At 39.2% G+C, this 27,656-nt stretch overlaps 2 protein-coding genes across 2 annotated transcripts in view; one reads left to right on the top strand and one right to left on the bottom strand.

Annotated features, from left to right (window-relative positions):
- Positions 1-27,656, bottom strand: part of LOC124151408 — a 460,916-nt gene that overhangs the window by 221,855 nt on the left and 211,405 nt on the right. The window lies entirely within an intron of this gene.
- Positions 355-20,598, top strand: LOC124151429. The gene is made up of 3 exons (XM_048390984.1): positions 355-430; positions 13,623-13,689; positions 17,589-20,598. The coding sequence occupies exons 1-3, from the start codon at positions 393-395 to the stop codon at positions 18,738-18,740; spliced, it is 1,257 nt and encodes a 418-aa protein (XP_048246941.1). The 5' UTR covers positions 355-392; the 3' UTR covers positions 18,741-20,598.

The following is a 27,656-nucleotide window of genomic DNA, read 5'->3' as shown; positions in this document are numbered from 1 at the left end:
GAATGTTATTTAATATATTCCGTCAGCAATATTCCAGATATACCACGGTGACGTTTAAGGAGGCAGGCCAGTGTTAAAAGCAATGATCTAAGGTGACAATTAACCAGGCCACATACTCTGTTACCTCCCAACCCTGATTTATGTCCGCTCTCGTGGCATTCATTTAGTGCAGGGAACCTATTCTGCTCGAAAGCTTAAACTGTCTTTCTGATCATCATTTGATAATTTGATGGTAAAAATATACTTGGAGATAACGAAAAAAAATAAATATGCATTGGATATAAAGCCCTCAAGGTTACTGTTACCTTTACTGACACAGAGCCTGCTTTCGTACTTCGTTTGACTGGTGGCTTTGTTTTTGTTGAATCGACAGAAAAAAAACGGATGCAGACATGCTCTCCACACGCTGCTGTTCTACAGCCTGTCTGAGGTAGGTTCTGTACATAGTGTAATGGTTGGACCATCCTCAACTCGTAATCAATGTTAAATCTTGGAGTGTATTCCTTAAGCCCCTATCTCACATTCACGAATCTGAGCACGACTGAACACGATTAAACGGTTTTCCTTAAATCGTGTTAGAACGTATGAAGGTCGCTCACTCATTCGTGTTCATTCACGTGGCGTGGTCGGTCTCGCGCAGACGTATGGTTGTCGCAGCTCGGCTTAAATCGATGCAATGTAAAAAATTATAACACGATTTAAGCCGAGCTGAAAAGTCGTGTTCAGTCCTATGAAGGTCGCATGAGGGTCGTTTTTGGTCGTATGAGGGTCGTCTTTGGTTAAGAAATTTGCATAAACCACAAGGTCGAGCACGAATCAACACGATTTTTCAACTTTTCTTAAATCGTCTTCGCAATTTCTTAAATCGTGTATGTGAGATAGGGGCTTTAGTCTTAAGCTCTAGTTATTCTCTTGCATTGACAATCTATATTTACCGTATGCCCTCATTCGCTCATTGTTATCATCAGCGCTTCTGTTGTCACTACCCCGTGGTTACCTGGTAGCTTGTCACAGTGCTACCAGCTCATTGATCGACGGATGTTGTATCCTTGACTTGTAGTTCTAGACAGGGAAACCAGGGTCCATCGAGCATCTTAAATTATAATGTTATGTCATGAGGTAGGTCTGGATAATCCATATGTAAACAAGATTCAATCTTGATCTACTATCCATAAGTGTTCCCCAGATGACTATCACACAACACAATATGGCGGCAATATGAACCTTATATGAATTATGCTCGATTTGTCACTATAAACCTCCTTTCAATTAAAACTTTTAATGCTGTATGGAAAAAAAAACTTGGGTACTATTTGGTTGTGAAAAACTGGTCATTGGTGATCTCCATGAGGCAGTCAATTTCACACTGTTCCTGATTGTTTACATATTTCGAATCAATGCCTTCAACATTGCAAACCATCAGGTTTCCGTCGCAAACTTTGACTGATGTTATAAAATCATTTCTTGACTACTCGCTGGATATATTAGTTAAGCAATCGTTATTAATGGTGCATCGGTTATAATGTTCCAATCTTGGTTTACCACAGTTAAAGATCAATCCACAAATGTCAATCATTTCCTTGTAAGTGAGTTATCAGGTAATCATGTGTGTTGTATGTGCTATTATTTAACTAGGTTTTTTAATGTTTTTAATGTAAGGCTTTTGACTTTCTCACACAACCCTTCATGTACATTTACTGCATCTTCGATATTTGCTTTGAATCAAACCTCTGGATTTATGAAGCATTTTGAGTATATAATCCTTGAATAGTGGTGCCTCTAAATTGCTTACATTATACTCATAAAGTTTTGAACATAATCGCAATTCCGGCCATATTGGAAATATTATCTGAGCCTATCACATAGTGATTCTCTGTATCGTCATGCAAAATGCGAATATGTATTACGCATGAGTATGCGCTATATCCAGTGATTTCTGGGGATGCAATATTTACAGCACACCATGACGGACAAGGTTATTAAGCTTAAATGACTTTCGACTGAAATAATAAAACCAAACACTGCAAACACGAAAACGTCGTTTTTTTCCGTATATGGTCATTGGACGGAAAAACGACTAAATATTCATTAAAATTGATTAATTGGCGAGCGTCTAGAAAGCTTAAGTGTACGGAAAAGGGTCGAGTTTTTCAAGCGTAAAATGGACGGAAAAACGATGCTTTTTGCCCCGCCTTGTACAACTGTTAACGGCCAATGAGATGGTGCTGGTCCCCCGACGCACGTGATGCCTAAGGCTTCGTTTCGGAAGCATTAGGTTTCGTATTTCTGGCATGCCTTGCTCTAGTATCTGTCGCGGGTAGTGCAGCGAGATTTGCTGATAAGCCAGTTTTAGGATATGTAACATGTTAAAGGAATTCAGACAAGTCAAACCAAACCATGTTACCAAGTTTATTCTGTATTCTTGAAATGACATAAACACTGACCACTTCCACATTTCTGGGGAAAACCCTGGGAATTTCCTGGTACATGTACGAATTCATACAGAAGCGTTGTTATTCGTCACTTAGACCCTTTAATTTTGAATTTAGCATCTTAGCTTATTCTGGGATAAGTCAGAGAGTTTGGTTGCATAGCCCGTTTAAGGTATACCCTCGCTACAACCAATCCTAGAGAAATAAAAACGAAAAAAAACAAACATAAAAACTATCGTAGTGACAATCTACAGCAATCTATGAGATAACCTTAGTATCTATTTGACACATCTTTACAATCACCTATCAATGATCGGCCAATTGATCAGTGATGACAAAGGCTTGAAATAACCACAGGTTTATTAACAACTTCGGAAATATCTCCCGTCACGTTTATCGTGTCGGCCATTATGACGTATTGTACTTGATGTAAATGTATAACGATGCTCTGTCATTGTGATTGACTTACTGAGGCAATTCGTTAATAGATCTTCTCATCTACTAAGGATATTGTTTGGAATTCATTTCTTATAAACAGACTAAAAGGGATGTTCCTCGCTTTTGGGGGAACTATTTTATTCCGGGATGGCCTATTAAAGCTAGTAGTAAGTGAAGGCACCATGCATGTATATGATCTGTTATTATATGTGTTTAAATTACTGTTTTGGGCTTTAATAAAATACACTGACGCCTCCACTAGACGAACAAACATGGCGGACACTCCATGTATTTACTATAGAAAATCGCTAGAACGGGTGGTTAAATATTTTTCTTAGCATTTTCATGAATGCTCTTGCAACGTATATGTCACGAGAATAACGTCCGTTGTTACTTTTAGTGAAGGAAAACATTATTTAAGCTGTTTCGAGACTCGAAAGTGTTCGTCACATCGGTGAAATGTAAACAATGACACACACCACATTTTCAACAGTGATATGTGCGTTAATATTTCGTGTCAGCTCACTGTTATCACGAAATCGTATACATGATACGATCTTCATTTTGTAAATTTGATGAAGTAAATATCGCCGATTATGCCCCGTATTTTCCCACTGTGAAATGAAGGTTTAGCGGAATTATTGAACGCCCAGTATCCTTAACAATCGTGTTTAATGATAGTGTCTGTCATTGGTTCTGATATTTGTCCTCTGGATTTTATTCACATGAAAATCAATTTATTTGACATTTGTTTTCTTATTACCCAACGAAATTAATCATAAGTATATCTAATAATTTTGGAATCATATTGTATTAATTTCAGTCTAGTGTTTCTGAACTAGATCTATGTGTGTTATTGTTAAAATGTCGGGTCTGAATGGGATAATAATTAAGAATATGATCATAATTAATTTGGTACAGTGGCAAACAAATCCATGAGTATTCTATATGATGCAATATAGCCACTGGGGAATCCGTGTACAGAACAACATAAAGAACTGTGCATACCATTATTATTGAAAAATAGTTATGATTATAATTACCATGTTAGATGAAATATATGTGTACGAAATTATCTACAAATAAACGACTCAATAAAAGAAGTTAAGTTACATTACTGTTCAAGCAAAGGACAAAAACCCAGCATGATCATAAAGGACCACTCGCTTATTAGGTTCTTGTTTACTTACGAGCAGAGTTGGCCATGTTAGATGATATAACCAAAATCCAGGCGCTCCGGCGGGGGACTAACTGGTCTTGTTATTGTGTGGTATGAGCTGTGACGTAGACCCAAGAGAATAATGTATAAAATGAGACCAACTCAAGTCTATAATGATTGGGAAAGTCTAGATTTCAACAGCTCTAGTCTGAAATTAAGAATTGTTCTGTGCTCCTTTTTAATTGCATTATTTTCATTTTGTAGACATGGATAGACCAACCAGGAAAGAAATTGATGAAATATTAATATCACATGTTACCACTGATCCAGTCAAATTCATCACATAATAATATATTAGTATTTGATATTATGACATTTGATCATTAGGACATGATCATGTACAGGCTCACTGTAGTAATGTACATACTAGTCAACTTGATTATAATTTTTATTATAGTGTAGCGCGGCATCAACGATTACTATATTATCCTCACTTGTCACTGATGTATTGACATCGAACAATGGACGACAATTCGAAAGTCTTATTTGAGCTATAAATAGCTTCAATAGGGACAGTGACGGTGTCAGTACAATTTTCGTAGTTAAAAATATGTATCTACAAAATATAATCTGAAGCAGCTAAGAACAATAACAGAATTGAGGCAATCTAGGCTTGACAAATAGTTCTAGACTTGAGTTGGATTCCTTTTAAATTTATTTTCTATGGACTGGGAGGCGTACAAGAGCGACAGTATCGCATGAAGAACTGGAGAACTGGGTCAGTGTAATCGGATATGTTGTGGAGTTTCGGGTTTGGGCTGTTTGCTGAATAGAACAAGGGCTCACGAACATGGGCACAATGTAGAGATTAAACCATTAGCACCTCTGTTTATATAAGATATGTAATTGTGATTTGAAATCTCTTTTGAACAATTGCGAGTTATTGTATACTCTGTATTCTTTCGTTATGGTAGAATATATATTTTCTATGTTGCATGTTGAATTATCCACAAATAATGAGAACTACAACGTAAACCTCTCTCTGGATATATACAATAATACTACTGAGGGGCATATCTGACTAATGCACTAATATTTCTTTTTTAAATACTGTCCGTTACAGGAATTCTCATCATTATATTATACTTTATATAGTTTAAAAGTCAAATAATGGCAAATTGTGTATCTTTCTACATTTTGAATTCATTATAATTTGTGATAAATGAATTATTAATTTCGTATTATGAATTAAATAAACTGAAATATGATAGTAAAAACACTCACTAACGTAACTATTTGTGAAAAAATCAAATATTCAAAGTTAAGGGGTTTGAACATGTACATTGAATGACAGACAAGAAAGCAACCCAATAATTAAATTATGAATCAAATCATGTTATAAATATAATAGAATATATAGAAAATATAAGTTTAATTTCTCATTGTTGGAAGGTGTTTAATAATAGTTTTTGTTTGAGTGCTTGTTGTCAAACGCCGCACTCAGCAATATACCAGCTATATGACGGTGGTTCGTAAATAATCCAGTCTGGACCAGACAATCCAGTTATCATCATCAAGAGCACCGATCTACGCAATTCGGATACGATGACATGCATCAACCAAGTCAGCGAGCCTGACCACCCGATAATGTGAGTCGCCTTTGTACAAGCATGGGTTGTTGAAGGCCTATTCAAATCCCGATCATCACGGGTATTTTTTTAATAATAAGGTACCATGAAATTATGTATATGTCCATAATGAGTGTGTATAAGTAGATGGATAATATATCCAATCACGGAAATTAGATGGGTTAGACTGCAAATGGTTCAATGATGGGTTCTGTCCATATTTCAAGACATGCATTTGATATTCATAGCAACTCCACGAAAGCTACACAATGGCGACAAAACGGTGCCAGCACCACAGATACCAATAATTCATTTTTTTAACATGAGATACATATAATAACTTTCAAGTTAAAACATGTTTCTAAATAGAAAATTAGAAGGATTAAGAAGAAACACTTCCGACATTTTTCGTATTTTATTTTCGTTTGAAGAGAGAAGTAATGACTGGAATCTGATGGGTGTAAACAGGTTTTCCCTTCCGCCCAGGCCTCACTGCAATGCTATTGTCCCAAATGAAACAAGCCTAGATGTTTAACAGGTTCAGGCTGAAATTTCCAGGCCACGGGGGCTCCTTTTAAATTTAAATATAGTTTCTTGTTTTGATCAAAATATTATATTTTCAGAGACTAAGCGTTAGTCTAGCCGTGAGGTACAACTATCCAAACGATTCCATGCATGTCTATATATCTTTAGACAGATTCACCATGTTCCTATCGATATGTGTCAAAATACAAATGAATTAAATATTACAGCACTGGTGAATAGGTTATAAGCGCATGCCAGCGTCGATCCTACAATATCCTTTTGCGCAAAATACATATATACTGATGAATTAACGTAGTAATACTACGCAAATATATGTCCAGATGTATGTACATCCGTATTATTTCGTGATCTTTATTCATGCTTTAAGCTCTTTTTCTACAGGAGATTATGGGGTGTTACATCACACCAGAAAGCCAGTTCTAAGTTCAAGTAATACTTTCATGGTCCGTCTTGTATGTTGGAAACCATTATCGCAATATGGCTGAATATTGTTAAACGTGGTATTATCCCGATTACTCACATAATTATACCATTGTCTTCATGCATGTTCTACAATCATCTACGAACACTATCTGTAAGGAGGTATATCTGTATTCATCCAAATGTCCATACATATATGTTCATATATATATATGTATAAAACAAGTCACCCTGCACTCTTCCTTAAAAGCTAAATGCTAAGCATTTCCTCTGTATGTATTTATATATGTAAATATCGTTTTAATGTCAACGCTGATGTAGTGAACGTACCACAGGCCTGATGTTAGAATAACATCTAATCTCTGAAAGGAACATATTTGACAGAAAAAACAGTTATTAAACAATAGTTGTAAAATATAATAAAAAGGAGCCGAGAGACCTTCTTCATTTTGCCAAATATTGGGCTGCATCGGACATATTTGTTTCGGGGCCTGTATGACAGACAAACCTGATGCGTTTAAGTACAAAGATAAGCAAGTACAGCTGTTGTATATATTCAAATATGTTCGTGATAACCCAACCAAATATTGAAAGATGAGTGGTAACTATTTATGTCATTTTTTCAAATTAGATTGATAACACATCAGGAAAGCATGGCACTTTAATATACGTATCTTGTTAACCCAATAGCTTTTTTAAGTAAGCGCAGCATGTATATCGAGAGTATAGGTTTGGTGCTTGACTTATCACACATTACTTTCAGAAAGTGTGCATATTCTGTTTATCGGCAATAAATGACATAAGACGATTCATACGGGTAAATTCGATTTACTTCAGAACTAGTATATATCACTTAAGGTTAGGGGAAAATGTAAAAACTATGTAATTAACAGAACTTTGGGCGGGTTTAAAGGATTAGGGTCCCTGTTTGGGCTTTGTGTTGGACGTGTAGACGACATTTCCAGGTTCGTCGTATCAAAGACCAAAATGATGTCTGATGCAATTCTCTGCCTTTTCGGGTGAACAATTTGCTTGCCTTTGCGGGTGCCACTAGTGGATCGGAATGAGCTCGCTTTTTTGCGAGCACCGTGTGTCATCATTTTTATGGTGGATCATGAAACATGCTCCTGGTCTTGTCGTAATTGTGCAGTTGGCGCTATTTTTGACAAGGGTTGCTTGTGATAATGGAAAGGCTTATGTCGCTTTTGTTGACTGATAAACATGAAAAGATATAATGTTAGTGTATATGGTCATGTAATTAAGAAACAAACGACGAGTGTGCGTTGTTTATTGTACGATAAACAACGACCACGACTCGTTTATTTCTGTATGAGATAGCCACATTATTTACAGCCTCTTTTAAGGGTGTTAAATTAGGAAAAGGTACACGTTATAAAATATTTACCCGTACTTAAATAATGATGACTCCTTGAATAGAATCCGACCGCGGCCATGCCAGATGAATCCATTTTACAGGGGGGGGGGGGGGGGGGGGGGGGGGGTGAATTTGGTCTTTCTTTTGGTTTTTGGTCATATTCTCACAATTTTCGCTCTCACTTTCGGATGCGATTGTTCGGGCACTGCCTTTATCTACCTTCCCCAGCTACATCTATTGGAAGCAACACACAAGACACATACCTTACAAAAATAAGGTCAAGTTTACGACGTTTTCAAGTTGCGAGTGCATGTTCGAATCTTCATAAATGACGTCATGATAGAACAATGTTTTATCGTGAAATAAATATCGCTTCATTCTTTGTTCTTTGCGATTTATCGCACAGCTATCTTATATAATCAAAAATCAATTTCTCATTGCTTTATCACGACGTATCCGTGTCATAGCCAATCATGTAGCAATGACATACACAAATATCGTCGACTTCGACGTAAAATAGTGTCATGAAATAGGATTATCCTTTGGTGTGCAATATTTCTGGTTGATAAATCTAACATATTCATACTTTTAAGAATAGCGACTATACATTATTATATCACTTATCAGGTCTCTGTAACATTTGCCAAATAATACAAATCTAAAATTACAACTGAACCTAAATTTATGTATGTTGTAATATCCTTAAGTTGCTGCGTTTTGCATTAAACAACAAACAAACAAAACATAATATCTATAAGAATTATGTTAACAATTCTTGTGCTAAAAATATCTTCCACAATCTCCATACCTCCTTCTCTATGTTTAATATGAAAACATAATAACTTCTTTTAATAATCTGAAGGAATAATAATGATAATAGCATAATAATATCATTATTTATTTTACTTGTCCTCAACTGAAGCAGACCTCCACACTATATATTCAGTGATGAAGCCCGTGAACATATTAACTATGTAACATACATTAATGGAAATTAGATGACCAGTTGAAGTTAGCAAATGATATTATTCGGTCGAACGTCTATCAGCCAATACTACATTATTGAATTGTGAGTCTACGGTGATTTTTGAAAGGCTACTCTCATAAATGTCATGACGCATTTTAATCCAGGTTTCTATACTCGCATTAATGTGCTGACTTATTATTGCGTTGATTTCATGATTGACAGTTTTCATGAAGAACATTTCACTTTGGACCAACAGTATCGACTTGCTAAATATTTTTTATATTCATGCTAGCTCGAACGATCTATTGGTTTGATTTATTGTTATGGTATCAACAAAATAAGTAGGATTTTTTCCGTTTTTGTTGATTTGCTGTTTACATATCAAAGTTGGCCAAATTGTTACAAAATGTTTGGCCACAGCAAGGCGCCACAACATATTGTGCTAGGCACGGTACAACTGGAATGCGGGAGGGCCGTATTCCTCCTTGTGGGTGACCTGCTTGGCAATATGGGACAGGAAAACAGCAGGGGGGTGAGGGCACAGTTGATGGTACAGACAGATAAGAGAGATCATTTTACAAATGTGAAACCTCATTCCACAAAGGAAGAGCCGGAAGCTGAAACTTGGTGAGATTTACAGAACAAAGGCAGTTACTTCTAGTTTCTTACTGATACTCGATGATATACTAGCCACATAAAGAAACTGTGCACGGAGAAAATATATTCTGGATTGAAATACAACACAGCAAGAACAAAATGATGCAGACGCCGTAGCAGCTGAATCATCGGACCATAAGAAAATGTCAACGGGACCTGAACAACATCTGTTACAATGACGTCAGAAGATCAAAATGGAGTGGGGGGTCAAACGACAAAGTCACAAAGTCAATAACGGGTATGACCACCCTGTGCGTGAATCACAGCAGTGCATCGGCGGAATGGGGACTGCCATATCCTCCTCAAATCCTGTGCCAAGTCACGGACGTTATCTGGAGGATGTGGAAGACGACGCAGACAGCGCTCCATTTCATCCCACACATGCACTATTGGGGAGAGATCTGGAGAATTTGCAGGCCATGGCAGTAACATGACATTGTTATGGTGAAGGAAATCCATTGTGACCCTAGCCGTGTGAGGACGAGCGTTGTCCTGTTGAAATGTCAATCCCGGGCCATGACGTTGCAGGAAAGGAATGACCACAGGCCTCAGAATCTGATCTCTGTAGCCAACACTGATGAGATTGCCCTGAACAACCACCAAAGGGGTTCGGTGCAGTGCTGTTATCCCACCCCAAATCATCACAGAGCCACCTCCAAAACGATTCCTCTCCACAATACAGTTGCGTGCATAACGTTCTCCCAAACGCCGGTAGACACGTTGGCGCCCGTCACTGTGGGAAATGTTGAACCTCGATTCATCTGTAAAGACAACATTTCTCCACCATATTCGAGGTTGGCGAACATGATTTCGACACCATCTTAGACGGTTGACGCGATGACAGTGTGTCAGGATGGGACGTATGGCAGGTCGAATCCCGTACTGACGTAAACGATTCCTGACAGTGTTGGGATGGATACGGCGCAGTCCAGGAATTGTCATGCACACACAAACACACACACACGCAAACGCACACGCACACGCACACGCACACACACGCACACACACGCACACACACATCGCACTCTTCTTTCCCCACCATTATGTCTACGTCAGCCATCATGGATCCATGCGCATTCATACATAATCCATCCTCCCACCATTCGCCAACATCCATCGAACGATAACTATATCCGCCCTCATGTATCGGTATTCGTGCTTACATACATCCATCGCACTATAACTATGACTATAACCGCCTTCGTGCATCCGCACTTATGTTAACATTGCATTGTATGCATCGAATTACACGTTTAAAATATCGTAAATACTTTACAATATGTACATATTAAATATCAGCAAACAGAGATTATCATAACGCAATAGATTTCATTCGTCAAAACATCACAGAAAGAAGGGCACCCTGGAATTTTCCAATGGCATCAGAATGCACTAAGAAGTTCAACTGGTCAGGAGGTGAAAGTTGCGGAAGATTACAATAAACTTACAGATTTCCATTTCGAATATCTAAAGTGTGAATAAAGATCACAGCTTGCTATGACGTGTATTGCATTCCTGAAGATTTAGCAATGTCATCAGCTATAAAATTTATGTTTAAATGCTCAAGTAGACAAAGACCCAAATGTTTATAGGCATGATCATATTATATTCTAAGCAAATATCTCCACATTTAAAAACAAAGCTAGATTGAGTCTTTGAAGGGCATTAAGAAGTGATATACATAAGGAAAAAAGCATGAATGTCAACGTCTTTATTATGAGGAACACAACGTTTCGGAGTATATACTCACACCTTCATCGGGTGAATAAATGCTATGAGGCAGAGAACATATATATGTACCTGTAAGAACAACAAAAGTAAAAAGATAGCAAAGAAGGAAACGTAACAAGGGAAGCCATCAGATAAGCGCTGATTACCCCGGCCTCCCGTTTGCCCATTGCCGATTACCAATCATTTTTGGCTTTAATTTGTCCATTAACGTCTATTATCTCAACCCTAAAAATTACGAGAATATGTAGTTTTCCGACAATGGGTTAGATCGCTGACTTGTGTGCTGGCGATTGGGTGCCTCACTCACAGTGTGGGCTCAAATCCCGGACGGGAGTCAACCCAAAAAAGTACGAGAATCTGTACTTTACTAAGAAAGTGTTATCCCAATTATGACATTTGTCGTCAATAAAGCACAATAAATATATTCGGCTTTTGATGGGTCATAATATCACAGACATGTACGGATATTGATGACGACTTGGAGGAGCTTCGTAACGCACGTCTTCTCAATTCAGGGATTGGTAAATCAAAATTCATCCTCGGCGGGATGGTAGTTCCAGTTGGATAAGCTTGTTAACTATGGTCTTCTTAAGGTAAAGAATGCCGCGCATGAATGTATTAATGAGATTCCAAGGTACATGGGGCCTTTTCGTCACCAGGAACACGCACAGTGGAGACTTAAATGGGGATAGGGTGTACACAATGTCATCTAACCAGACAACGTTGGTCTTTGACTAATTGTGGCGTAAAGCACACTTATTCATTTACTTGTATCGGAAATTGAATGTTGAAGTGACTTTATTGGGTAATCAAAAATGAGACAGCGACCTAAATAGCCAAATTCATACGATTTCACTTGTCAACCATCTTGGATGCAAGGCGAAAACATTTCAGCGTGTTTGAATGCCAACCGCAGAGTTGGACGAACATTCTGCGGTAGCGCGGAGTTGACCAGAGGCTATCAGCAGTATTTCCTGCATATATAGCATATGAACTTTGATTCTCAAAATGAGGATCCACGATGTTCGAAGTGTGTAATCAAACTTCACATTAGTTTTTGACTGACTGTGGCGTAATAACAAACTCATCATTTTACTTGAACTGAATGTTCATCTTGATTGTTATGGATAGTCACGGAGCCGTGATCCACTGTACAAGGTGTCATTACATAATAATAGGATTACCAGAAAAACGTGGTGTAACACCCAAGCCAATAAGCTTCGCTCAGGAACACCAGAGTAAGTAAGTACAAGATTGAAAACTGCCCAATAATTATGTATGACAGGCTTGTCGGGTATTGCTACATGTATATGTGAAAACAAAGTTATCAAAATGAAGAGCAAAACTGACGAAAGTTACCAATAAACGTCTATAAGAGTTATATCGTCACTGCAAAAATAATGAGTGTTTGTCTTTAGTATCAACATTCAAATACGTTATATCTGTATTAGCGATGTTGTCTACGTTCCACCGGCGAGTAAGACAGTAAGACATCACGATACAGTTTGGATCGGTTTGGGTGGCAGCCATAGACTAGGTTCATCTCGGAATCCCCCATATCACTGGGGCTCCTCTTCAATTTAAATTGAGTTACTTGTTTCTTTCAAAACTATACAGGTTTAGAGACTAAGCATTAGTCTGAATAGGCATCACCAGTTTGGAATTGTACGATTCCGAACTTTCACGAGACTGTAACTGAATCATTGTCAAATAGTGGTGACATGAAATCTCGGAAACAATACGCGAAATCGCGCATGCACAGAACGGAAAATTTGGACAAGGCATTAAGTAATCCGCATGCGCAGAACGATTGATTTCAATACTTCCGCTTAGCGCTTCGAGTGCAGCGTCAAAGGCGGGCCTGTAATCTAACGCGCGAGAACTGACCAATGAAATCTGAGATGTAGAAATACCGGTTGACGCTGTTGCTTGATTGACAATGTCAATCAAGAAAAGGAGGAGCTCGTTCTCTCACAGTAAATTCCGATGTCAAATAACGACGTTATTTGAACGGAAAAACGATGGTTTGTAAACGTCCAAATAACGTCGTTTTTCCGTCCAATGACCATATACGGAAAAAAACGACGTTTTCGTGTTTGCAGTGAAATCTCGACTACTCAAAAAAATTTAAATGCGTAAATTAACAATATAAAAGGTTTGTTGTGGGTATTTTTTTTATTCAAAAATGCTTGAATACTCATGGAATATATATTTGTTCAATCGTCCTTATTTATGGTGTCCAATGTTTACAACGATCTCATATTTTCAGTATTGTCAAGGAAAAACCTATCAGCAACAAACGAAAGACGTTTATGTGTTCAAATATATTTCGGACGGTGAGTGCTTCAGAATCGTTTTATTTATTCTTATTTGTTTGTGTCTATTGGTAACCCATATTTGATGAAGAGATTAAATTATTTGAACTATAATCGGTTTCTCACATTGATAATTGGTTGTCATGGCGACAGTGTAATATATGTTCTAAAACTCATATATTATCAGCCTTCGGTCAATTCAGGGGGATAGAGAATTTGAACCCTGAAGATTTTTCATTTTATGGACAGGACCCCACTTTTTACATCACTGTCCAATTGCTGTCGTGTCAATGCAGTTTGTTGGTTCTGTTGGTTTGTCCCAATCAACAATATTTATGTAATTGGATTGGTGATGTACTGGGAGTAGATGGGCTAACTGAAGTTAATAGGAAGGGTCCATGTGTGCGTTGGAGGATAAAATGTGTCTCTTACGAATTAACTACAAAGATACTACTATATTGTATTTAGTATGCATATGGCCATATCAAAGTAAAGTGGAAGGATTTTCAAAACATATTTTATTCATCACTTAGAGAGGGTTGGCAGCCCAGATTTCTTCCACATACAGAAACTTGACTCCGTGGAAGTCCTTCATTGACGAATATACAGTGTATTGTGTTCAATGGTGTTTTTGTGTGTCATGGCTTGAATCACATAATGAATAATACACAGAGAATTAGTTACATATACGTAACGAGTAGCAGCACACAGTCAATAAAAGTATGTGATACCCGACTTATATTTGTTCCATCAGACAGAAATCTAGAACATGTGTATAGGCAACATTAACTACAGCACTAACTACAAGACACAGTACTACACATACAGCACTAACTACAGCATAGGCATCAGACACTACAGTATACACTACACCACTACCTACAGGACACAGTACAATACATACAGCACTAACTACAGCAAAGGCATCGGACACTACAGTATACACTACAGCACTAACTCGGGACACAGTACAATACATACAGCACTAACTAGAGGATAGACATCATACACTACAGTATACACTACAGCACTAACTACAGGACACAGTACAACACATACAGCACTTACTACAGCATAGGCATCATACACTACAGTATATATACACTACAGCACACACAACAGGACACAATACAACACATACAGCACTTCTACAGCATAGGCATCATACACTACAGTATACACTACAGCAAACACTACAGGACACAGTACAATACATACAACACTAACTACAGCATAGGCATCATACACGACAGTATACACTACAGCACACACTACAGGACACAATACAATACATACAGCACTAACTACAGCATAGGCATCATACACTACAGTATACACTACAGCACACACTACAGGACACAGTACAATACATACAGCACTAACTACAGCATAGGCATCATACACGACAGTATACACTACAGCACACACTACAGGACACAGTACAACACATACAGCACTTCTACAGCATAGGCATCATACACTACAGTATACACTACAGCACACACTACAGGACACAGTACAATACATACAACACTAACTACAGCATAGGCATCATACACTACAGTATACACTACAGCACACACTACATGATACAGTACAATGCATACAGCACTAACTACAGCATAGGCATCATACACGACAGTATACACTACAGTATACACTACAGCACACACTACAGGACACAGTACAACACATACAGCACTAACTACAGCATAGGCGTCAGACACTACAGTATATACTACAGCACACACTACAGTACACAGTACAATACATACAGCACTAACTACAGCAAAGGCATCAAACACTACAGTATACACTACAGCACTTACTCGGGACACAGTACAACACATACAGCACTAACTAGAGGATAGACATCATACACTATAGTATACATCACAGCACTAACTACAGGACACAGTACCATACATACAGCACTAACTACAGCATAGGCATCATACACGACAGTATACACTACAGCACACACTACATGATACAGTACAATACATACAGCACTAACTACAGCATAGGCATCATACACGACAGTATACACTACAGTATACACTACAGCACACACTACAGGACACAGTACAATACATACAGCACTAACTACAGCATAGGCGTCATACACTACAGTATACACTACAGCTAACACTACAGGACACAGTACAATACATACAGCACTAACTACAGCATAGGCATCATACACGACAGTATACACTACAGTATACACTACAGCACACACTACAGGACACAGTACAATACATACAACACTAACTACATCATAGGCATCAGACACGACAGTATACACTACAGCACACACTTCAGGACACAGTACAATACATACAGCACTAACTACAGCATAGGCATCAGACACTACAGTATATACACTACAGCACACACTACAGGACACAGTACAATGCATATAGAACTTACTACAGCATAGGCATCAGACACTACATCATACACTACAGCACACACTACAGGACACAGTACAATACATACAGCACTTACTACAGCATAGGCACCATGCACTACATCATACACTACAGAACTAACTACAGCACTAACTACAGGACACAGTACAACACATACATCATACACTACAGCACAAACTACAGCATACACTACAGCTCTAACTACAGGACACATTTCAACACATACATCATACACTACAGCATACACTACAGGACACAGTACAACACATACAGCATACACTACAGGACACAGTACAACACATACAGCACTACCTACAGCATTGGCATCATACACTACAGAACTAACTACAGCACTAACTACATGACACATTTCAATACATACATCATACACTACAGCACAAACTACAGCACACACTACATCAGACACTACAACACTTGCAACAGACACTACAACACTTGCAGCAGACACTACAGCATACATGCAGCATACTCTACAGCACATATTACAGCAAATACTACAGCACACACTACATTAAATCCAAGATTTTGTACTGCCACGCCTTATGCATTCGCTACATTCTGATCAGGTATGGTCTTCGTGGGCATATAGAGAATCTCACTGTCATATATTGTGATATTAAATACATCAACACGAGCATTGCCACTTTTATCAATGAATGTTGATATATTTTATATCAAAAGGCACGAGGGTGAGATTTTATTCATCATCCAACATTATTCTTCCAACTTTTTAAGTTTGATGAAAGTATTAAGCAGTATTTTAAGTGTAAAAAGTAACCTTCAGTAGCAGAGCCATTAGTGATGACATTTGATTGTGACGTCATGGTAACCAATGACGTCACAATGGTCTGCAAAGCATTGGGGGGAGGGGGGCGGCACGGGTGGCCCAGTCGTCAAAGGCGCCGCGATTCGCTGTGCAGAGTTGTGTCCCTTGTGCACGCCAGAAACCTATGATTGTGGGTTTGAATCCCGGTTCGCCCCGATTATGTTTCTACGTTTGTCAGCACCTTATCCGTGCTCGTGGGTTTCACCGAAGTGGTAAACGTCTGAGACCTGCATCACTTCGGGCTTCCCTCCCACATTAAGCTGACACTCCGTGATATAACTGGAATACTGTTAAAAGCTGCGTTAAAACAATCTCACTCACTCACTCACTGCAAAGCATTGTGATGCAATTTCATTGCAGCGATATATTCAATGTAGACATTGCTTGATCTCACCCAAGCGGTATCTCCTGTGGGAGCCAGTTTTTTTATGATAAATAGTAACATCATACTGCATTTGACAGAATACTTATTGTCGCTGAGCACTATGGAATACACCGACCCATTTATCTTTTATCCATCCTGATTCTAGCGCTGTAGAATTCGATAGTTATTACTACCATTAACATTCTTACACATTATTGTCTGTATATTATTAAATATGTATCATAGTAATTTCATTTTGTTCATTTTGTTACAGACATTATGTCGTCACTGGATGATTTTCACATTAATGGCTGGTGTTGCGCTTTGTGCATACATGTATGTTATGCTACCGAGGACTGAAGGAATATCCAAGCAAACAGCAGCCAGAAGCAGACCTAACACTCCTTATCAGCAATTTTCATATAAAAAACAAGAAGAAAGGGGGACAATCGAAGACAAATATGTGATTTATACATGTAATATAAGTCACTGTGGGGGGTATGCTGACAGACAAAAGGGGATGGTAACAGCGTATGTCTTGTCTGAAATGCTTGGACGCAAGTTTGGCATTAGTATGATAAGGCCGTGTGACTTCTCTGAGTTTATAGTTCCAAGGGACGTTAATTGGACTATAGATATGAACTTATTTGAAGGCAAGAGAAAGGACTGGTTCGTTAATTATAAATTAAGTACGGGCGTTTTATTCGAAAGAACCGATTTGGAAGCAATTTTTCAGAAAGATGTATTGATGTACACGGGAAACATTGATTATGTCTATTCTCTTATGAAAAACCCTTTGTTTGAAAGAGTACTTTGGGCCAAGAAGTTAAGCCACCTCGATATATACAAATACGCACTGGAGAAACTGTTTAAACTTTCTCCAAAGTCTCAAAATGCACTAAATGGTATACTTGGTAGCATTGGCCCAAATTACCACAAACTGGTGTGTGCGCACATACGTATGGGTAAAAGCCTGACAATTCCAAGAGATAGAATCATGGCGAACCGTCCAAATCAAACAGCTCTGGTCAGGTTCTTCAAAAAGAGGTTACACCTGGGTCGTGATAAGTTATTCATTGCAACGGATTCCGATGATGTCAGGGAACTATTTCGTAAATCTTTCCCTGACTCCTATCTGGAGGTAAAAGGGGATGTTCTTCATATTGATAAACCACCGGTAGAATATGAGTGTTCTTCAATGGAGAAGGTGATTCTGGATCAGTATATTCTCTCCATGTGCGACACTCTGGTCATGTCCATCAGTGGCTTTAGCCGGCTGGCTGCCATTATGAGAGGGACGGATCACGACTTGTATTTGGCTCATGGAAATAACATATCACTCAGCCACAGAATAATTCCGAGCCCTCCTAAGTGTTTTCCTTACTTATCCCATACACAGCCTTGTCGTAATTCCATTACTGGTTAACCTTCCTGCCAACCCTATTGCTGTCAACTTCTTTTCACTACTGTGGAGCTTATGAACTGAATGCATAGCTGAGTTGCAAAGTCATATGACCCAAATACTTCGACACAGTGACTTGTTGTTTGCGGTGTCTGGATACAGCTAAAGTGGGTCAGTCTAGTCACGGTCCAGTGACTGCACCGCTTCCCTCGCTCTTAAGTGTTCGGCTTCCGTCACCATTCGGCAATGTCTAGACTAACACTTAGTCGCTGAAAGCTTATATTACACAATATCCTTCTTGACTCTAAAAATAATAAAAAATCCCTGTGCTGATTTCAGAACTAGCTTGAGCTGGCTAGACTTGCTTTTGTAAGCGTTTCTAGATTACTATTTTTTCATAAAATACATATATTCCACAGTCATGGTGCAGGACTAGGCAATGTCCGGCGGTCGTCGTTGTCGAGTGTCTTTATGTACATTATTAGGGAATCGGTGAACCGTGAATTATATTTTCTTGCTGTATACTCACATACTTTTATCATGTATTGATTTTATATAAGTTATATCATATATGTTTGCTATCTTCTGGGTACTATTACCTACTATGGGTATTGAAAATGTTGTTGTAACTTTGTAACGTTGATTTTCACGCATTAGCGGGATTATCTAGTACTTGTAGATATTTCTCCTGTATGTATGGTCATTTCTTCCACCTCAAAAAGTGTACATATCTATTTGTAAATCTTTAGTAGTACCGTTGAATAGCGTATATTCAGCCCTTTATTTTAATACAGTAAACTACGGTTATAACGAACACGCTTATAACGAACTGACGGACGTGGCAGATGAGCTATAGGGCTGATCGCGAGATGCTCCTACTCATAGCTTGCGTGTTTTCAGAGCCTTACTTGGGCTATACTTCCATGTGCATACTTCCATACCAGGGAAGTTAGGGCTATACTTCCATGTGCATACTTCCATAACAGGGAAGTTCAATTTGTACATAATGTGTTTATTGTAAATATCTTGTGGGTTTATTAAAAGGGTTGATTGTCCGTTTTCAGTTATAGTTTTCATTTGAGGGGTTTCTTCTCCTCAGGCAGTTTTAATCTAGTACTGACGTACTTTGGTTGTATTGAGCTAAACGTATACCTAAGGCTTTCATACTCTAGTTTTTCTAGTTATCTGTGGATAACCAACCTTCCCAGCGATTGCCTAGTTTAGGCCTAGGCCCTAATATTCACTATTGTGAGTCAAGTTATTCTTTCGGCCAAGTACCTTATTAATGATTGTGAGTCTACATACACTTTAGGTCAAATAACTTGTAGTTTTGGGGAGTTTAGAATTTCCTTGCCCAGTCAAAGTGACTGAGTCTTTAGTCAATAAGACTAGTTTCATATTCAGGCGTTATCGTGTATTTTATTGTCCAAGAGACTTATTTTAGGGATAGGTCTTCTGTGTTTATTTTCCGCTATTTAACCCAGCCGAGGTTATTCACTCATTAGAGTGTTGAATTAACTCTCAGGTGTTAATTTCTCGCAGCCGACTTATTTGGCTGTCTTTGCACCTTGTAATATTATCTTGTCAAAGTGTTGATTTAGCTACTCTCTTTTATTACTGTTATACAGTTGCTTGGGGTCGGTGGGGTTTCCTAGTGGTTCGCTAGTCATGCCAATAGAAAAATACATTATATTCATATCAAAAGGTCAGTTACTAACAGTTCAATTGTAAAACCTAGGTCTTACATTCCATATGTAATACCCTAAAGCAGGTTTAAAAACGTCAATTGAAAAACTTATGCCTTCCAATTCAAAATGTAAAATATCTGAGCATGTCTCACTTGTAAGAAGTAGTGGCGGTCGGGTAGCCTAGTGGTTAAAGCGTTCGCTCGTCACGCCGAAGCCCCGAGTTCGATTCCCGACATGGGTACAATATGTGAAGCCCATTTGTGGTGTCCCCCGCAGTGATATTGCTGGAAAGGCGGCGTAAAACCATACTCGCTCACTCACTATACAGTTGCTTACCTAATCAGCTTGGGTATTTGCTCTGATTTAATTAATAAGTGATCATTGTCATTGTACATTGGGTTTTCCCTCCTTATATTGTCGTCTATTGATACCATTAGCTGATAGTAATAAAACTTATGTACCTATTACCACGTTTACAATTATTACTTTCTTCTTGTTTGATGGCACCCTGGTCGCTGGAGCACAGCTCCGTGACAGTGGAAAACAGTTGTCCAACAGTTACATGTTTTCCCACGTTTTCCCACGTGGACATTACAGGGTGTGTCAGCGTCATGCTACTATGTTTGGTAGGTTGATTTGTTGTTTAACGCGGCATTCAGTAATATTCCACCTATATGATTAACAACAGTTTTCAAAAGAGAGTGACATGAAAGACTGTCTGTTGTATACTGATGCGTAAACAACACTAACTCTCTCCTTTGACATACATGTCGACTTCCAAATAGAAACAATAAGTTAACCCAGAAATCTGCACGTACAGGCAAGGAAGAAATAGTATACAATTAACAAGTGTAATTAAAAATAACTAGGTTTACAAATTACTGCACAGCAATTACAATGGCAATACACAATAGACTGGCAGTGGTTATAATATTCACCTACCAGCAACAGTGGTCAAGCTTTAAAAATAGGCCCTGGCTGGATATCCGGGATGAAAACAATGCTCTTCACACAGCCGCTGGTCTTGATGTAATGTGAGATGAGAGAGGCACGCTCCAGTTATATAGTCTGAATACCTTCTGGAAGGTTCTTTATCATGCTGGTTTGTTCTGTAGCCGTTCTAGAAAATTCAAGGCTTCACTTGACCCCAAATTATCTAAATAGAGTAACATCTACACCACTGCTTACATTGGACAGCAATACATTCCTGACTCCTAATTATTGTTAAAACACAATTTTATGAACAGAAACATTTTTTTCACAATACATTACACTGCCATATAACACGTGTTAATTGTAGAAGCCTGAGGCTAGTAAACATATGTATTTCTGGTATAGTTGTCAAATGTAGGCTGAAAAAAGACATTGATCTTAATTACAAATTGATATTATATTAATATAAAAAATCGAAATTGACAATATATAAAATGAAAATATATTGAATTGCACATCAAAAGCTCTTAATGGATTCCTAAGATCTACTTGTTTTATGAAACTACAGTTCTATAAAATATCTATGTTAAAGGATCATAAATATGGTGATGAAAGTTCTTTATAATACTAGTTTTTATGATATCAAATATAAGTTGTAATAGATTTTCGTTGTGTTTCTCAGGCTTTTTAGGAACCTCCTATCGTTGTTGAAGCTAACCTAGTTTAATATTTTGAGTCTATTTTTTGTCTCTTTATTATATAGCAAAAACAAAATCATATAAAACCGATGACAAAGTATTGACCTCATATACAGTCTACAATTGTATGAGCTATGTTGTTCAATTAGGGTATCTCCATGAGGCAGTCATATTTAATCTGTTCCCGATTGTTCACATATTTCGAGGCCTTCACGATGCAAAACATTAGCATTCCATCACCAACCTGACTCTCATAAGTTTGCTGGTATCATGAGAGAGAATGTGACCGCTAATATTAAACGTTAAGGTAGGCTTTGTGCTTATCTTACCTGAATCTTGCCTGTAATTGAAATTGGCTATGGTTGGATAAGTCATCATCAGTAATGGTGTTACGTGGTTTTTAACACCTGACTATGCATGGGTCTGGATATTGTTATGAAATGGCATCGGAAAACCTCTATCAAACATCAAAAGAAAGGCCAATTTCTGGTCAAGTATATTTCCCAAGACGATTGGTTCACATATTATTCGGAACTTTACTGCATCAGCAAAGAGAAGTGCGGGTTGTGGATTCGGCACTGATACTGATTGCTCCTCATCCATTAGTAACAGTGAACCTATCAGTTCCCGAGTGATATTGATATTTGTGCTGACTTTTCGTGGACCTCCTACATTGACTATGTGTTGCTAATGTGAGTGAGCGATACGTGTTTAAAAACTCACATGTAATCCCCCTATTGAATGGAAGAAGGGGCGGTCGGGTAGCCAAGTGGTTAAGGCGTTAGCTCGTCACGCCGAAGACCCGGGTTCGATTCCCGACATGGGTACAATGTGTGAAGCCCATTTCTGGTGTCCCCCGCCGTGATATTGCTGGAATATTGCTAAAAGCGGCGTAAAACCATACTCAGGCAGGAATGGAGGATCCGCATACCTTTCAGGTTGAAGACACGACTCCACACTACCTTGTAAACTCACGGGTATATTCCGAGTCTCTGCTTACTTTCTAATATATACACGCTTACAAAGGAAAAGACCTGTGAAAACAACGTCCATCGCGCATTGAAGAATTTCCCAACCAAGACGTAGAGAAACAAGAACGAATCCGTTCAAATGAAGGAAAACAAAATGCAAATTTCATAATTACAACCGACCAAATTTATGTGTATAAATTTTAGGTAGCTTCCTTGTTCTCGAGGAATATATCCGTGAATATCCACACAAAGCAACAATATCCCACTCGTCTGCAACTGTACAAAGAAACTTATTCGATGTCACGTGTCTCAGTAACAATCAAATATTTTAAAAGATATATACCGTTTCGGGATATTATAAGCCGTGTTCGTTTCTCAACTGATCACTTGGATTGTTTCAGGTGTTTTACATAGGTGTCAAGTCTCAATGGTCGGCTGAGAAAGCCCACGTGACAACTATTTTCATAACGTCCACGGTTCCTAAAAAATCCATTGAGTGATAGCTAACAATGATCAATCAATCAACGTATTATCAGTTAACCCTTTGAACAAAGTATGTTGTTTTTAGATCGGCACTTCACACCATGATATGAGTGTATTCCCTTTGTTTTAGTAAACCTAGACATGTAAACAATCTCTCTTGACATATCCACTGTGCAAGATAACAGTGATTAATCAATCAACGTATTTTCTGTTAATCCTTTGATGACTAGGAACGATCCGTTGATTTACAAAAAACGTAAATCAACTGATCATTCATCTCTTGCTGGGCTGCCACGTGCATATTACATAACACACATTTCACCTCACTTCAAACCTGGATTTAGATTGAATAATTACCCCAGACACAATAAATGCCAAATGGGAACCTTTGTCAGGTAATCTAAGTGGCGCTACCACTAATTGTACCTGTAATAAATTCATTAACTGAGCATCAAGTGAATGACGACAAATACACAAGTGTAGGGTTATACGAGAAAACGTGGATGACAACAAGGGAGTAGTAATCGTATTATCGCCGCAAGCCGAAATCCGAAAATGCTTTCACTGCATGGATACTTTTTTTAGTATTAAACTATAACCATCTGGGGTATTCCCAAATGACGACATCCGATGAGCTCCGCTGTTCTTTTTGTCTGTTTGTTTAGGCTGAAGAAATTAATTAACGTGCGCCCTTTGTCGAAATCTTTATAGTTCACAGTTAACCAATCAGTGTTTATGCAAAAATGCGTAAAACAAATATTGCCTCCAGCCTCCAAGTTTATTTAGCTCTCCTTGCAGACGGTAGCCCAGTCTCTGGTCACGCTCAGTTGCGTTGCGTATCATCCGGGTACTCACGGGGGAAAAAACAATAACAAAGGCAACAACCAGTCCGGGGAATTGCGTTAGATCAGTGCCCCTTTAACGTCTTTCGGTATGACGCGGCCGGGGATCGAACCAGGACCTTCCGCTCTCGGGGTAGACGCTCTTTTACTGGACCACAGAGGCGGTTCTCGCAAAGGTAACAGTACATATTCAAATCAATAACGAAATGAGTTGACACACTTACGCACTTTAATTGGAATGTCAGTAACTGGAGGGAAACTGGAATTCAAACCCAGAATCATCGGATACTTGCAAGTTTAAGGAAGTCAACTCTGCAAAGTGAATTATGGCAACGTAGACGACTCGACAACCCTTCCCACCCTCTCCACGTTCTCCACCCTCTCCGCTATCCCACCCTTTCCTCATTCTCCACCCTCTCCTCTTTCTCCACCCTCTTTTCATTCCCAACCTCTCCTCATTCTCCACATTTTCCACCTTCTCCCCATTCTCCACCCTCGCCTCATTCTCCACCCTCTCCTCATTTCCACCCTCTCTTCATTCTCCACCCTCTCCTCATTCTCCACATTTTCCACCTTCTCCCCATTCTCCAACCTCGCCTCATTCTCCACCCTCTCCTCATTTCCACCCTCTCTTCATTCTCCACCCTCTCCTCATTCTCCACATTTTCCACCTTCTCCTCCCTCTCCTCATTCTCCACCTTCTCCTCATTCTCCCCCTCGCCTCAATTTCAACACTCTCCTCATTCTCCACCATCTCCCCATGCCCACCCTCTTCTCATTCTCCACCCTCGCCTCATTCTCCATCTTCTTCTCATTCTCCACCCTCTCTTCATTCTCCACCTTCTCCTCATTCTCCACCCTCTCCTCATTCTCCTCCCTCTCTTCATTCTCCACCCTCTCCTCATTCTCCACCTTCTCCTTATTCTCCACCTTCTCCTCATTCTCCTCCCTCTCCTCATTCTCCACCCTCTCTTCATTCTCCACCTTCTCCTCATTCTCCACCCTCTCCTCATTCTCCTCCCTCTCCTCATTCTCCACCCTCTCCTCATTCTCCACCTTCTCCTTATTCTCAACACTCTCCTCATTCTCAACACTCTCCTCATTCTCCACCCCCCTCCCCATTCCCACCCTATCCTCATTCTCCACCCTCTCCTTATTCTCCACCCTCTCCTCAGTCTAGGAAACAGAAATATGCACATGTCGTTGTTTTGGTAAAACCGTAAATCACAGCGACGATACGCCTTATATATAAGTAAAAGTGATAAAACCCTTTCCAAATCCTCAGAAACGTCATTTGTACGATTCAGAATGTTCGCGAAAAGGTGAGTGTATCACAAAAGGTGAGCGATCACAAACACATTGAAAGGAAAGTCAAATTTTCACCTGATGAAACAAGTCCAAATCGGGAATTTCTTAGAACTCAATGCTCCTGCACATAATTACATGCTAACTTATCTTGACTTTCCTCTAAAAATAAACTAGTCAATGTGGTACACGCCTACATGCGTTTGTTATTTTCGTTTGACATAATCACGCTATCGTAATCCACGGGAGGTAACTCTTGTTACCATACCCCAACAGTAAGTTCACACTCGCTGATGGTGTCTGTCATTGTATAACTTACCGAATATAGGTCACCCGATAATCCATACCTGCGGTATGAGATGATTACACGCATTTATGGATAACCATACTCCGTAGTGTATGTGATATATAGTGAATAGTGAGTGATGCGGTAGACGTTAGACTCTTCGAGCCACCGCCACTTGAATATTTGCTGTACACCACCACACCACAGACCACGCCTCTGACATGTGATATGACGTGTTTTTATTGCCTGAAAAGTCATAGCACATGCTCATACCTTGAGGTGCTGACTGTGACTACCACACACATTAAGTGTTAAGACATCTATATGTGTGCACATGCACTCTCTGAGAATCGTCTTTCCTTGTAGCGGGTCGAAGATCTCAAGTCAACACTTTAAAACCCAATGATAGTGCGCGTGTGAGTGAGTGAGTGAGTTGGGTTGAACGCCGCTTTAACAGTATTCCAGTTATATCGCGGCGTGTCAGCTTCATGCGGGAGGAAAACCCGAAGTGATGCAGGTCTCAGACGTTTACCACTTTGGTGAAACCCACGAGCACGGGCATGGTGCTGACAAACCTAGAAACATAATCGGGGCGAACCGGGATTCGAACCCAAAATCATAGGTTTCTGGCGTGCTCAAGGGACGCAACTCTGCACAGCGAATCGCGGCGCCTTAGACGACTTTGCCACCCGCGCAGTGCGCGTGTGAAGGAGGGGAAGTATAATGATTAGTTTAGTTTTGACTGAAGGAGAGCGGCATTATGGTTTCTATGAAAAAATTGGAGTTTTTAAAATAAAATGAGAGTGACTTAATCTGGTTTTAACCAATCGCCTGTCACATTCTGAAAATGTTTAGCTAAAGTTAATAGGTCTATAGTTTGTAAGAATAAACTACTGCACATTGAGAGATTCTCTCCTTAAGCCACAGGCGTGGTACAGAGCTTCATCACGCACTGACGTTGAAATGCTGTACATCGTATTATATGCAAGCTGTATCACTGAGAGTGAGTGGTTATCTCCATTACTCGAATATCTCTACCTTGCAATGTATCGGATGTTATTCAGGCAGCCAGCGAGAGTGAGTGAGTGAGTGAAATGGGTTTTACGCCGCTTTTAACATTATTCCAGTTATATCACGGCGTGTCAGCTAAATGTAGGAGGAAAGCCCGAAGTGATGCAGATCACGGACGTTTACCACTTCGGTGAAACCCACGAGCACGGAAAATGGTGCTGACAAACCTAGAAACATAATCGGGGCGAACCGGGATTCGAACCCACAATAATAGGTTTCTGGCGTGCCCAAGAGACGCAACTCTGCACAGCGAATCGTGGCGCCTTAGACGACTGTGCCACCCGTGCCCGTGCATTTGGACTGAAGTGTTTCTCTTTAGGCTGTTATCAATCCAACCAAATTATATTGTCGCGTTTCATTCTAAATTCAGTACTGATGTGACCATATTAAGATAAAGATATTACGCCGTTCGTATATACCACCAGTAACAGCGCTCTCGTAGTCAACGTGTCTGATGCAGATATATTGTTACAATGTCAGATTTTGTTCGGATGACTCTCCAATACAAAATACCGAATCATTCACATCTTGGTTGTAAAGACTTTATAGTAACGTTCATTCTTACACAAGAATGATTTGAAGAAGTACAGCCATATGTACTTTACACAATTGTATAGTATGTGTTATAACTGACCATCCCATGTCAGTTTCAACCTACATCAA

Source organism: Haliotis rufescens, unplaced genomic scaffold (genome assembly GCF_023055435.1).
Source record: "Haliotis rufescens isolate VD_foot unplaced genomic scaffold, xgHalRufe1.0.p SCAF_9, whole genome shotgun sequence".
NCBI lineage: Eukaryota > Metazoa > Mollusca > Gastropoda > Lepetellida > Haliotidae > Haliotis > Haliotis rufescens.
Note: the sequence above shows the minus strand (reverse complement) of the source record. Positions and strands in the feature narration are given on the sequence as shown.